We start from the raw sequence: 13,887 nt of genomic DNA on the forward strand, positions 1-13,887 counted from the left end.
TATCCAACTCAGTATCTGATGGGCAGTGGTGGTGGGCCTAAGCAAGAGCCAAGTAGATCTGCCACGGATGGTAACTGACTTCATCGGGTACAAAACAGCCTCCTGCGTCTGCATGGGCAGCAGCTTCTTGTATGCTCTGACTTCCCAGGGATGCTAATTTGGCATTAACACCTCAAAGTAGCAGGGATCTCTTCTGGGCTAGGGGCAAGACTGCTGGATGGCATCGGCATTGATTACAAAAGTGCATTATCTGTTCTCAGGGACTGTCTTCCTAGAAAGGATTGTGGGTGCTAATCAGGAGGCATATTTCTGGGGAGTATGCCATTCCATTTGCACAGTATCTCTCATAATTGCCATCTTCCTTCCAACTCTTGTTCCTTTTATTCTGTTTTATGTGGCTGATGGCCGTCATTAGTTGGCATGCATTTGCAAGCTTTAGGAGGGATCATAGCTTTATTTGTTCCAAACGGCACCGATGACCTAAATAATGCATGAAGCGCGTCCCTGAGTGCTCATCAGCACCGGCCATTACCCAGCCCTCTTGTTTCGCTGTACATGTTTGTGCAGTATAAAGACGATGTGTATCAACACGCATTACAGCGCTGATGTACTTAAGCGCTTTGGAAGCAGCGTGAGATGGGTGCCAACGCGCCCACCACCGACAGCTCTGGAAATCACGGGCCCGCGGGACACCGATAGGTTGCTATCTGCCCCGGCCCGGCAGGTGGTGAGGGCGGGCGGGAGGCGGTGCCGAGCCCGGTGTGCTCCGCCGGGCGGGAGTTCGCTCTTCAGTCACGACGGTGAGGGGAGCGGCTCTGCGCGGCGGGCCGCTTTCTCTCAGGGTTACGGGAAAAAGCGTGGCCGTGCCGCGCCCGCCGCCGCCCGCAGCCGAGCCGCGCTCCGCCGCGCTACGTCCCGGCGCTTCGGGCGGGAGGAGCCGTCCCGGGGCTGTGGGGCCGCGAGCGGCGCGTCACGCAGTGCAGCCGTGGAGCGCGGCGATGGCGGTCGTTTCCTGACGGCCCGGGACGTAAGAGCCGAACGCTGTCGCTGAAGTGCTGTGCTGCTTGCTTTGGGGAAGAAGGCGTCCCGCTCGGCAGCGGCGTTACCCGAGGCGTTCCGGGCTGTGGGACACACCGTCTGTACGGACGCGCTTTCTGCCCCGCGGGGCGTCGTCGTTTCCCGTCACGGATCTGCCACAGGTACCGCCTGCGCACGCTCGTGCGTGGACTGGGCGCCCTGCGCGGGACTCGGCGGCTGTGCGCGGCGTTTGGGCAGAAACGGCTAAAAATGCCCGAGCCCGGCTGCTGAGCTCTGAGAGACTTCGTTACGTGGTGCTCCAGGCGGGAGCACGGGGCAGTCGGCTGGCGTTCAGTTTGGATGTTAGTGTTACTTTGGTGTCTGTGTTGTGACAGTGCGAGTCTGATGGCTTTTTCTTGGGACGTGCAGGGTGAGTCTTCATCTAAAAAAATGTTGTTGTTGTACCGAGTAGTTTGTAGTAGTTGGTTCTGTCTGTGGTTCTGTCAGCCAGCGCTTTGAGCTGAAATATGAAAATATCGTTAGGATGAGTTTACTGTATTAGTAGAAAACAGAAGAAAAATGGCTCATACAGATGTGCTGTTTTAGTGTCAGTGTTTGGTTGTGTTGTACGGGCTGTCTCTTAGATAAATCATGTCTGGAATCAAAGCAGAGAGTACACTCAGCAGAACAGAGAACTGCCTCCTCTGCTGGGGACAAGGGGTGGTGTGCTTGGACACTCGTGTGCCAAGAGTCTGGTGGGGCTCTTGTGTTCCTTAAGAAGGCGAGTGAGGGGATCTGGTGTCACACAGAGGAAGATGAGGGATGTGGTGAAGATGAGCTGTGCAGAGGTTTCCCTGTTATGTCATGCAGGTGCTGCATTCATGCAGCAGAGACTGCACAAATGCCTGCTTCCTTCATGTCCAGCTCCAGCTGTTTCATGAGTTTGTCCACTGGGTAGGAAGGCCGTGAAACACTTAGAGTGTAATTTTTACCTTCACGTGAAGTTGATATGAGTACACCTAGGTGTCTGCATATGGAAAAGCAGAGGGATGTTTGAAAGTGGAGATGCAGGGTAAGCTTCTTAACCACTCTACGAAAGATACAGGATGGAGTGGTGTGTATTGTCTATATTCCAAATTAATTACGAAAACCAGGATAAAGTATTGCAGTGAGCTGTATAATTGCAAAACTCATTATCGGCAGTGTCTGTAAGTGTAGCTGTGGTATGGGGATTGGTAAACGGCACACTCATGGCCATCTTAATGATACATTTTATTCTCATCTTGTTCTGTCTTCTACGTGTGGGAGTGCAGATTTACCTGCATGGCCCTCCCTCTTCTGGTAACACGCACAGCACTGTGGTGGGTAGCTAATGCAACGTTGTGCCCAGTGAACAAATGCTCTGAAGTACAGAAAATCTTCCCTCTTATGTATGGACTGATACGTATTTTTCATGAACTCCAAGTTAAAACAGTTTCCAGATTTGGGAGGTAAGAAAGGGATTTGGATCTGGCTTGTAGAAAAAACCTCTTTCTTGATGAGAGTTCTACCTTTATTTAAAGGACAGTGCGTGAATCCCTCTGCAGGAGCAGTCCACGTTTCTCATCTAGTTGCTTATGCTGGCAGAGGTGTTTGGTTCAGTCCTGCTCTCCACCTTTCTTTTAGTGACCGTACCCAAAGAAAGGGTATGAAGGCAACTACCTTAATAATGGCCAATGGACTGGAGATGTGTGACAAAATCATCTCCCAGTGTATACGCTAACATCTGTGGTTCCTCAGACACTAAAGTTAAGAAGTAAACTCCCAGGGTCAGACCTGTACACAAGGCCTTTAAAACCTTACTCAAAAGTTTTTTCTTTTTCATGGCTAAAAACAGAATGACCATGCAGTGACAGTATTTCTAGTTCTAGTTTCAATTAGGGTAGTATTGTTGTCCTGCCCTTTCTTTTAGGGATATTTATCAAATTCCATATGATCATGTACTTAAAATGATAATAATAATCATAATAATGACCTTAATATCTTACTCAGCATTTTATATCCAAATGTGTTAACATGCTGCTAAACACTGTTCTATACTGAAGAAGAGGTTTTCTTAAAACAAGTTTTTCATTCGTAACTTTAATGTACACTAAACAAAGTAATATTATCCACAGTTATTAACTGAACTGACCTTGCCCGGCCACCACATCCTTCAGGATTTTAGAACAAAAGTATCTTATCATGATGTTCCTATTTTTTATTTAATTAATTCTGCTTAGAGAATGGCAGAGTCTTTCCTGTTTTTTTTTTTTTTTTTTCAGATTCCAGTCAATTTACGGCTTGTAAATTAAAAAGTCCTTGAACTTTCTGGATGCAGAACATTCTATTTTACTTCTTGTTGTGATATCTAAAGAACAAGTTTCTGTGGTTTCAAGGAGCTCTGCTCCACAACGGTCCTTTGGATGTCTCCGTAAACTTCCTAGCTTCCCCAGTATGTCTGTATTGTTTGAATAATACTGAGAACTTATTCTAGTGAATTAAATAGGTAATGGCAGCAAATTGTCATCATTTCAAATATAAATAGGTTTATTTTTCAACAGAAAATGTGCTTAGCTTCTTTGGCTTGAATTTCTATTTAACCGAAATACTACAGTGTTAATTTTTATTCTTCCTGGACTGAGGTTCAGCTAGCTACATTTAGTTAGGGACTACAGGCTATGAAACCAACGTGCCCAGGATCATTTACTGTGGCATCTGCTGCTTTTCCCACAAATGGTCCTATCAAAGTGCAATTTGTACGGCTTAGGGAGGTCAGAAAGGGCATCAACTGTCCCTCAGCTCTGCTGATTCTTTCAGTTTGTTTGTTCTTCTCTGACCTGTATGGATGAATCTTTGTTCTTCCTCCTCTGATACTCATCCTTGGATTTGTTCCTGGGAGCTGATGCTTCTGCAGCCTGTTTTCGAGGAAGGGGACTGGAGTTCATATTTGGAACTTCAGGCATTCTGTGCCTGAAATGTCCTCTTTTACCCCTGGGATTTGTGTGAACACTAACAGATTTGAATAGTGGAGTTTGGGACACTTATGTTTATAGCTTGTTCAAATGAGCCTGTTTCCAAATGAATTCTACACTAATTCACTGGCATAGCTCCCACCTGGATTCCTGTCAGTCAGCATTGACTGATCTGGTATAGAACAGAGGCTGTCTCTTTATCTGGTAGCTGGCATCATAGAGATGCTACAATTGCTACTAACATCTGAATGAAAGACATCAACAGCTCTTCAGTTTTCTATATTAGGGTTGCTGTAAGCATTGTATTTGTAGTTAGTAAGAAGGAATACCCTGCTAGGTCTGAACAGAAATGTTAGAGATTCTTGAAGAGTGCTTATGTTTTATGTAGGCTAAAGACATACTGCCAGTTCAATTTATAGATGTACTGTGATTTTCATTAATGGCATAACAGCTACCTTGTGTGCAGAAGTATGTGTTTGTACTATTGAAAATAATCTTAGAATTAGATTTGAATGGAAAAATCTTTCCTATCTTGGAAGAGGGGAGATATTATTGAAGTAACACCACATAGAAAATGTGAGGAAAAGTTGTCATGGGTCTTTTTTTCCTGTGGCTTCGTCATATATTTACACCATAATGAAATGTATTAAACTTCAAAATTAAAAATGGAAACCCTGAGGCTTTGCTGATGAGGCAGGTTTGCCAGACATGTTACATTTTTCTTTCTTTTTGAATGAGACCTTCATTGAGTTTCCCCCTTTGTGCCAGAAACTTCAGTTTGATTAATCAAATCTTTAAATAGTTCTTGTTGAAGAAAACAGCTATGTTACTGATCTGAGTTTAGCTTTTGTGGTTGTCTTTCAGTCATTCTGTCCACTTGTGAGGTTGGAAGAGTCCTCTGGGTCCATCTTTTTCAACACCAGCTCCAGCAGGGACATCCAGATCAGGGTGCCCAATAGCCACATCCAGGTGGCATTTGGAGATCTCCAGGAAGGAGTCTCTGCAGCTCCTGTGTCCAGCCACCCTTATGGTAAAGGAGTGCTGATGCTTTAACATGTTTCTTCACAGGTGCATGACTCTGCACTTCTTGTTGAACACTGTAAGGCTCCTGCCAGCCCGTCTGTCCAGCCTGTTGAGGTCCCTCTGGATGACAGCACAGCCCTCTGGTATATCAGCCTCTTCTCCTAGTTTTGGGTCATCTTTAAGTGAAGCATTTCTGAGTTTATGATGTAACTTGTTCATCACCAGACAGTTCTTTCAATTCTTTCACATGCGTCTTGAACAAGTAAACATCCAAACTGCTACTTAGTCATGTGTGATTAGAGTGACAACCACATAAGGTGTAAGCAAATCTGTAACCTGCTGAGTTGCTACACTGATTTCTGACATCTTGTAATTGGCAATTTGCACACTGAGTATCCAGCTGCTAAACTGGGGAAGGAGAAAAGAGGTGCTGTTACAGCATCAGTACTGAACCAAAGTAACAACTTACAGCTGGGAGAAAACATAATAGGATCTCCCTAGACCCTTTGCAGTTCTCTGTTTCAGGAAAGTCAGATACTTTAAAAGCTATTCACGTTTGCTACTTAACAATAACATTATTTTACTAAGTGTGTGTGTCTGACTGTGTAATGTGCACTGGAGGAGCACTAGAACAGAACAGAAAGTTGGATGTGGGTAGAGGATGTGGGTAGAGATTGCTAAGTACAGATGGGATCCTTGATCTTTGTTTAATCTTTTATGTAAATGCAAGGAGCTAGAATATTTTGAAAGCTTGTAGCCTGGCACTGCAGCTGGATTTCCCATGCCTGGTCTTCTTAGCACTGTGCTCCACTGCAGTAGAATATGCAGTAGTTTGGGATATTTTTGGCACAAGCATAACTTGAAAATAGGTTTATGACTTTCCTGTGCTTTTGAGTCTCAATTGCTTGCTAAGAGTGTGGGAGTATGGGGTTGCTAGGGTAGGACTGGTCATGAAAACATTTTCCCTATTCTTAGAAGTGCCTAAATGTTTTTTTTTTGGCTGAAAGGCAGCCTCAGTCTTGTCCCTTCAAAAACACAGAACTGGCATGCTAAGATTTCAGCAGAAACTGTTAGCGTTTTGAAAAATTCCAAGGATATAAAACAGATTTACTGTGGGAAATGTGAGGCATACTTAATAGGCCTTTTAATTATTGATTGATTGATTTACTATATGGCAGATTGTTCTATTTCTCTGTGCTAAGAGTTTCTGCATCCTTTGAAGTGTTTTATGCTCTAACCAAGTTGGTTCTTCTGCTCATACTTCCTTTATTTCTCACATTTATTTATTTATTTATTTTGCATGCGATCAATACAGTAATTTAATTTCTAGTAGAAGGATCGTTGCTCCCAGGTAAAATCAAATTTCCATGTCATGTTATAGGGTGTTCCCCCCCCACTACATTTTGTATTGAAATTGACTGTTAATTTCATTAAAAATTTTTGTGTGAATTGATTGAGACCTTCTCATAAATGGTTGTTGGCTAATCTAGAAGGCATTTTGTTCTGTAGTCGTGTGCCCTGTCTGGGGATTTGTTTGTTTTGTTCTTGGCATAGGTTGAGATAATATTTTGAGTAATCTACAATTAAGAAAACTTAACACCCATTTTACCTAGAGCAGTGAGATTGCTTCACTCTAGATGACTGTACTGTGGTGACTGTTTTATCTTCTTTTTACTTTACTTTTTTAGGAAAAACTGTGTTTTTAACATTAGTTTTATTTCCCCAAGTCTTTACAATTAAGAATAGATGTTGAGCTTTTGTCATGGGTTTTTATTAAAGGCTACGAAAAAGAAATAATAGAGCTCTATCATTTATGTAAAATGCCCCAAGCTCTTTCCTGTAAACAGCTATAAACGCTTATCTTCACATGCCACGCACAGGATTTGGTGTTCTCATGAATTAGTATTTCCTCCAAGATTAAAGACATATTCACTGAGCGAGCTGTTACAAAACATTTTATTTAACTATCTAATTAAATAATTAACTTTTTGAAATGGGGGAAAAAAAAGTTCTTATGCCAGTGCAGCATCTGTAATTCATTTTTGCAGAATGTTGATTTGTACTGGGTTCATCCTTCCTCCTCTGTTCAATATTTTGGATGAGGCTCATCATCTTGTAAAGTTCTTGATGATTTTGCTTTGTTTTGCTGGTATCAGTAGTTGCCTCTGAATCATATCAGTTGCACTGCAACCACTAGTCTCCTAGGTAGTAAAGTACAGTGGAATGCATCACTGTTGACCACAACTGCATAGCAGTCTTTGGTGTGTGTTCTACTGGGCTGGTTAAGAGTCATCTGACTGTTAGGATTTTCCTTTATTTTTGAGTGGAATATAGTTTTCATTTAGCCTTTTTAAGAGGTGGCCCTGTTTAATGCCTGTCCCCACAGAATAGTTAGGGAGGCCAAATTTCATGTAATTCTCTTTCTTACCAATCCTTGGACTTCTGGAGGGGAGACTTTGGTCCCTTTCAGGCCATGGTTGAGAGAGTCCCTTGGGAGGTGGTTCTGGAGGGCATGGGAGCCCAGGAAGGCCGGGAATACTTTAAAGAAGTCATTTTAAAGATGCAGAACACAGCAGACAAGCTGACAGGGAAGGAGATTGATCTAGCTGAACAGAAACCTTGGCTGGAACTCGGGAACAAAAGGAAGGTTTATGGTCTTTGAAGGAGTGGGCAAGCAACTTATGGGAATTACAAGTACATAGTGAAGCTGTGCAGGGAGAAAATCAGGCCAAAGCTCAGCAAAAACTGAACTTGGCAACTAGGGTGAAAAGCAACAGTAAATACTTCTATAAATACCTCAGCAGTAAGAGAAGGAAGGGCTAGGGAGAATATCCGTCCTTTGTTGGATGCAGAGGGCAGCTTGGTGACCAAAGATCAGGATGAGGCTGAGGTACTTATTACCTTCTTTGCCTCAGTCTTTAATAGTAGGACTTGTTACTCCCTGGGAACACAGCCCCCTGTGCTGGTAGACAGGGATGGGAAACAGAATAAGACCTGCTTGATCTATGATGAGATGGTTTTGGACCTGCTCCAAAAGCTGAGTGTTCACAAGCCCATGGGGCCAGATGGATTGTACCCTAGAGTGCTGAGGGAGTTGGCGGATGCAGTTGCCAAGCCACTCTCCATCATCCTTCGGCAGTCCTGGCTAACTGGGGATGTGCCAGAGGACTGGAAACTGGTAAATGTGGCACCCATCTTCAGAAAGGGCTGTCAGTCTCACCTTGGTGCTGAGGAAGATTATGGAATGGATAATCTTGGGAGCTATCACAGACCTGTTACAGGTCAGCCAGGGGATCAGGCCCAGTCAGCATGGGTTTACGAATGGTAGATCCTATTTGACAAACCTGATTTCATTCTATGACAGGGAGACATGCTTAGTGGATGATTGTAAGGCTGTCAGCGTGGTCTGTCTGGACTTCAGTAAGGCCTTTGACACTGTCCCCCACAACATCCTCATGGAGTAGCTGGCTGCCCATGGTTTGGATGGGTGTACATTCTGCTGGGTAAAACACTGGCTGGATGGCCGAGCCCAAAGAGTTATGGTCAACGGAGTTAAAGCCAGTTGGTGGCTGGTCATGAGTGGTGTCTTCCTGGGCTCTACTGGGGCCACTTCTATTTAAGATCTTTATTAATGATCTTGATGAGGGGACTGAGTGCATCCTCAGTAAGTTTGACACTGACACCAAATTGGGAGGAAACATTGATCTGTCTGAGGGGAGAAGGACACTTCAGAGGGACCTGGGTAGACTGGATTGATGGGCCAAGGTTAACTGTATGAGTTTCAATAGGGTCAAGTGTTGGGTCCTGCATTTTGGTCACAGCAATCCCAGGCAACCCTACAGACATGGGGAGCTGTGGCTGGAAAGCTGCCTGATGGAAAGAGACCTTGGTGTGCTGGTGGACAGTCTGCTGAGTATGAGCCAGCAGTGTGCCCAGGTGGCCAAGAAGGCAAATGGCATCCTGGCGTGTATCAGGAATGGTGTGGTGAGCAGGACTAAGGAAGTCATTCTGCCCCTGTACTCAGCACTGGTGAGGCCTCACTTTGAGTACTGTGTTCACTTTTTGGCACCTCAGTACAGAAAGGACATTGAGGTGCTAGAGCAGGTGAAGAGAAGGGCAACAAGGCTTGTGAAAGGCTTGGAGAATATGCCCTATGAGGAGAGACTGAAGGAACTGGGGCTGTTTAGTCTGGGGAAAAGGAGGCTGAGGGGAGACCAATAAGCTCTCTTCCAGTATCTGAAAGGTGCTTACAGTGAGAGTGGGGCTGGTCTCTTCTTACTGGTGACAGGTGGCAAGATGGGGAGAAATGGCCTCAAGTTGTGCCAGGGTAAGTTTAGATTGAATATCAGGGGAGGAATGTGACCTTCCCCCGTCTGTACAGATGCACGGCAGGAGACAAGGGTGGGTGGAAAGGGGGAGCCTGCGCATACTCAGATTGCACGGAAGTAGGGTGGCTCCTGAACCCCCTGCTACTCCAGGCACTCAAGTACTCACATAGCTCACCCACTAATTCAGATTGTGACCCTGGAATCCTGCTACAGGGGGGTTGTTAGGTTGTTATGGTTAGGTTGTGGTTGGACTTGATGACCTTTAAGTTCTTATCCAACCTGAGTGATTTTATGCTTCACACTGCAATTAAAAGACAGATTGGATCCCCCTCAGAAGGATTTCAGATATACTTGTCCCTTTCATCTTTTGGGAAAACTGCTTCAAATTTCTCGCATCATGCAGGAAACTAACACTTAGGTAAATCAATACCTAGATTGAACCCAAGTGAGTCATTATTCTTGTTATATAAATGCTTGCAAAGTGTTGAAGTTACAAGGGCATCTACCTGCTTTTTATTTATTTAATATTTTTATTTTTTGACAGTGTTTCCTTCCCACAGTTACTGGAAAGGAAATGTTCCAATGTTGGATTTGGATATTTATCTTGCTCTGTAGAAGCTCTGCAGCAGGTATGTTTCTTAATTACTAGCACTCATTTTGCCAATAGAAAATTTACCAGCAAGGATCCTTTGCCAAATATAATTTCTAAGTGTTACTAAAATGAAAACCAGAGTATTTTAAACATAGGAGTTAGCAGGTGATTAGGTAATGTACAGGATAGGGTGAAAGATTAACTTACGGTATTCTTGATCTGTCTGGTGTGTAAACTGTGATCTCTGTAAGTTTTGTTCTGTTTTTTTTTTTTTTTTTTTTTTTTTTTTTTTTTAATATATATATATATATTTAAAAGTTACCTTGTTAGCTGTTTTACTCTTGCACAGAATGATGGAGGACTCTGCATCTGGAAGTCATATCAGTGTTCAGTTCTTGTTGGGTTGTCAAGGTTTAACTTTGGTGATCTGATAGTCCAAATGAATACCTTTGTAATACACAAGCACCCAAAGAGCAGTGAATGTCTGCTGTTTTAGGTCTAGTTAATGCCAAATGTTAGTAGTCATTACATGAATTTCTGAGTAGTAACATTATCCCCGATCTTAAAAGCCACAATAACAGTAACAATGTGTGAAGGTTTGTTTTTTTTTTTTAAAAAAACTGATTAATTAGTTTTTTAGAACTGTGGTAGTTCCACAGTCAACTTAAGTTTGCACAGTAACTATTGAAATTGTAATGAATGTTGTATGGCTGGTTCTGAAGTGGTTAAGAAACAGATCTGAATGGAAAACCACAGGATTTTATTTTTCATCTGTAGTCTGTAGGTTGCTTCAAAAGTAGTGCCTCCTATTTATTTCCTTAGAAACTACAGCAGATACAGAAAGCACAACAACACAGTTTGGTAGAGCAGCCAAAAACTTTTTCAACATAGTCACCACCACTTGTTACACACTGTCAATAGCAAAGATATGGAAACATCATTCTTACACATACCTATATCAATAGATATAATATGGGTGCCATCTGAGCATTTTATTTGAATAGTGTTGATCTCTGGGCATATATGTTGATAAGTTGCCCTTTTCTTTTCTTTTTTCTTTTTTTTTTTTTTTTTGAGAGAGAGAGAGAGAGAGACTAGGTTATATGATAACTTTAATTTTGTTTTTAGATGAAACCTCTACAAGAGATGCTGACATTTTTCCTTCTTCTCCTGCAATTGAAAGAGGATCCACCCTGAAGCTATTCTGTGTTCTTGGAAAACACTACACACCTCACAGGAACGCAAGCCACATCATCTGGAAACTGAATCGTGAATTAATTGCTCAGGAAAACTACAATATTGTCAATGAGACTGTATCTAGTATAACTATCAATAATTTCACTCACAACAAAGCACATGTGAAATGCTTTATTAAGTACTTAGGGAAAGAACAACTTCTGGTTCACACTGAAGTGAAATCTGGCTGTAAGTAGAAATGTGGGGCAACTAATTTTAACGTTTTTGAATAACCTAAAATAAAAATATTTTTAAAACAACTCTCTTTTTTCCCAAAGTAAAGCATTAAACTTCTGGCAAACCTTATTCATGCAGGTCCATAATCTCTCTGACCCAGTGTTTGGCCAGTTAAATCAGTGCAAGTTTTCTCTTCAGTTGTTTCTCATGTCTAGACTAGACAACTTTATATTTCTCTAGGGATGGTTTACTTTCTATTCCATTCCTGTATTCCAAACAAATTATAGTCTCATCTGGAGAAGACTTAAGGGTAAACTAAATACTATTTTTTCTAATTTATTGAGCATATATATACTATATACTAACTGTATATGAGCATCTGCATGGGGATCCCTTTCTAGTAAAGAATAAATGCAAAGAAGTAAGTTCCTGGCTAAAAAGAACAGCAGAAAATATTGCCTGTTTTCCAGGTTAAGTGTATCTTAAGCATGTTAGCAAAAGGGAAATCTTTTAATAGAACAGAGGTAGACTGTTTCAGAGAGAGGGCTTCTTGTAGAGTTCATAGAACTCTGTTCAGCTAGTTTATTTCATTGGAGGTCTTTGTCTTCTCTTCAACTCCCATTTCTTCTGCTGAGTAAAGAAGACTGGCTTTAATACAGATACAGCTTCAGACTATGAAGATTGCATTCCTTTGTGTTATCTTACTTGGAAGAGTGGGAGTCTGGAATTAGGGGGGTCTCTTCAGAGTTGTATTGATAAGTTTTCCAGGAAGTTATCTTTCTGAGGTCATGAGGGCTTTTCAGATCAGCAGTTTTGGTAGGGTAGGTGGTAATGGGAAGGAACTAAGTGAAACTGTGTCTCTCAGAGATTACCCTCTTTTTGTTTCTTTGTTTTTCTGTTACTAACTGTACTGACATCTAGCTATAGGTGCTTTGCAGGCGTTATACTTAGAGGTTCAGGCTGGAGTGCATATTGATTTGATACAAATTTTTTTAGTGAGTTACTATAAAAATTCCTTTAGGCCCACTTAGTTAAGTACATCTGAGAAGTAGCTGGAGCAAATCTCTTTTTTTGGTTTTGTGAAAGGTTATGAAGGAGATAAATTCTTAAACTATGTTCTATGCAAGTCATGTAGTGGTGTGATGTAATCAGCCTGCCTACTAACATTTGAAGTTTTATATTAAAATTGCTTATTTTCATGAGAATTTATTTTCCTTTGTCTCTGCAGTTCCACCAGGCACACCAAGAAATATTTCCTGCATTTACGATGTTGATATAAAGCTTACTTGTAACTGGACTTCAGGAAGAGAAACAAATCTTGAAACAAGTTATACTCTTTACAGAAAAATGTAAGTATAGGATGTACCAGGAACTGGTATGCTGGGGTGAGACCACTAGTTGTGTCCCTATCCCATCCCTTCTATCCATTCTAATGTATAACTCCTGTTATTTCTCCCATTTTTTCAATTTTTAGTATGAGTGTACGAGGTCCAATTATGCAAGAGCCGAAGATCTCCATCTGCCCAAGCAAAACTGAGTCATGTTCATTTCATTACCCAAATATTCCATTTGGTGATAATCTTTGTGTTCAAGTGAAAGCTGAAAATGTTTTGGGTGAAGCCTCATCAGATTGTGTTCCTATAAATATGGAAGAAATAGGTAATTAATGGATAGTTAAATAAAAACAAAAACATAGTATCTGTTGAGCCATTTATTCCCATTTATTTTTCCTTCTTTGTAAAATACTGCTTAGAGATCTCTGGGACAAAATGTGTAAAGTAAGTTAGTTTTAGTAGAATAAAACTATGAAATATAACATTTCCAATATAATGTTTTGAAATAATTCTTTAGATTCAGTTAGTTTTATATTGGTTTACTTTTGAATAACCATCTCATTTTAATTGCTAGTTAAAATTTGTAGAGCAGTAGAATATCCAAAGTTGAAAGAGACCCAAATGGATCATCAAGTCCAAGTCCTGACTCCACACTTGACTACTTAAAAGTTTAAACTGTAAGACTTCAAAGTGTCTGAAATGAACGACATCTAGTGTTTAATAAAGTGCTTAATTCCTTTTACTTTTCTGAAAATTTGGATACTTACAATTTAGAAAAGTTAATCTCCTCTTATGGTTTAACTGATGGTCTTTCTATGTAAATGTAACAGTCTTTGAACTGCTGGGAACAGGCAGCAAATTTAAGCAGTTTCTTGGCCCTACCAAGGGGTGATTTAAAAAAAAAAAAAGCTTTATTCGTATTACAGAATACCTAGAATATCTGACCCCAGCAATATTTTGGCTAATGTCTGTAAATCACAAATTACTGAAGCATTTTTTAATCTACAAGTAAAGGCAATGAACTAAAATTTTTTCTTAAAATAACTGGTGCTTGGACTGTTTGTGTTTTTGAGTAATACTAGATGTCAGTAGAGCATCAGGCTGTATATGAATGCTATTATCACCATATCACCAGAACTGCCTATCATTTATTCTTATATTCTACTTCCCGGTTAGGAAAAATCACC

At 41.4% G+C, this 13,887-nt stretch overlaps 1 protein-coding gene across 1 annotated transcript in view; it reads left to right on the plus strand.

Moving 5' to 3' along the window:
• The first annotated feature begins 823 nt into the window (after window positions 1-823).
• IL31RA (interleukin 31 receptor A) overlaps window positions 824-13,887 on the plus strand; it is a 29,876-nt gene continuing 16,812 nt past the window's right edge. Inside the window, exons 1-5 of the mRNA XM_072360069.1 lie at window positions 824-1,199; window positions 9,906-9,990; window positions 11,082-11,378; window positions 12,595-12,715; window positions 12,841-13,025. Of these exons, the coding sequence (XP_072216170.1) occupies window positions 9,936-9,990; window positions 11,082-11,378; window positions 12,595-12,715; window positions 12,841-13,025 (658 nt within the window). The 5' untranslated portion in view covers window positions 824-1,199; window positions 9,906-9,935. The remainder of the gene's footprint in view (window positions 1,200-9,905; window positions 9,991-11,081; window positions 11,379-12,594; window positions 12,716-12,840; window positions 13,026-13,887) is intronic.

Source organism: Excalfactoria chinensis, chromosome Z (genome assembly GCF_039878825.1).
Source record: "Excalfactoria chinensis isolate bCotChi1 chromosome Z, bCotChi1.hap2, whole genome shotgun sequence".
Taxonomy (NCBI): domain Eukaryota; kingdom Metazoa; phylum Chordata; class Aves; order Galliformes; family Phasianidae; genus Excalfactoria; species Excalfactoria chinensis.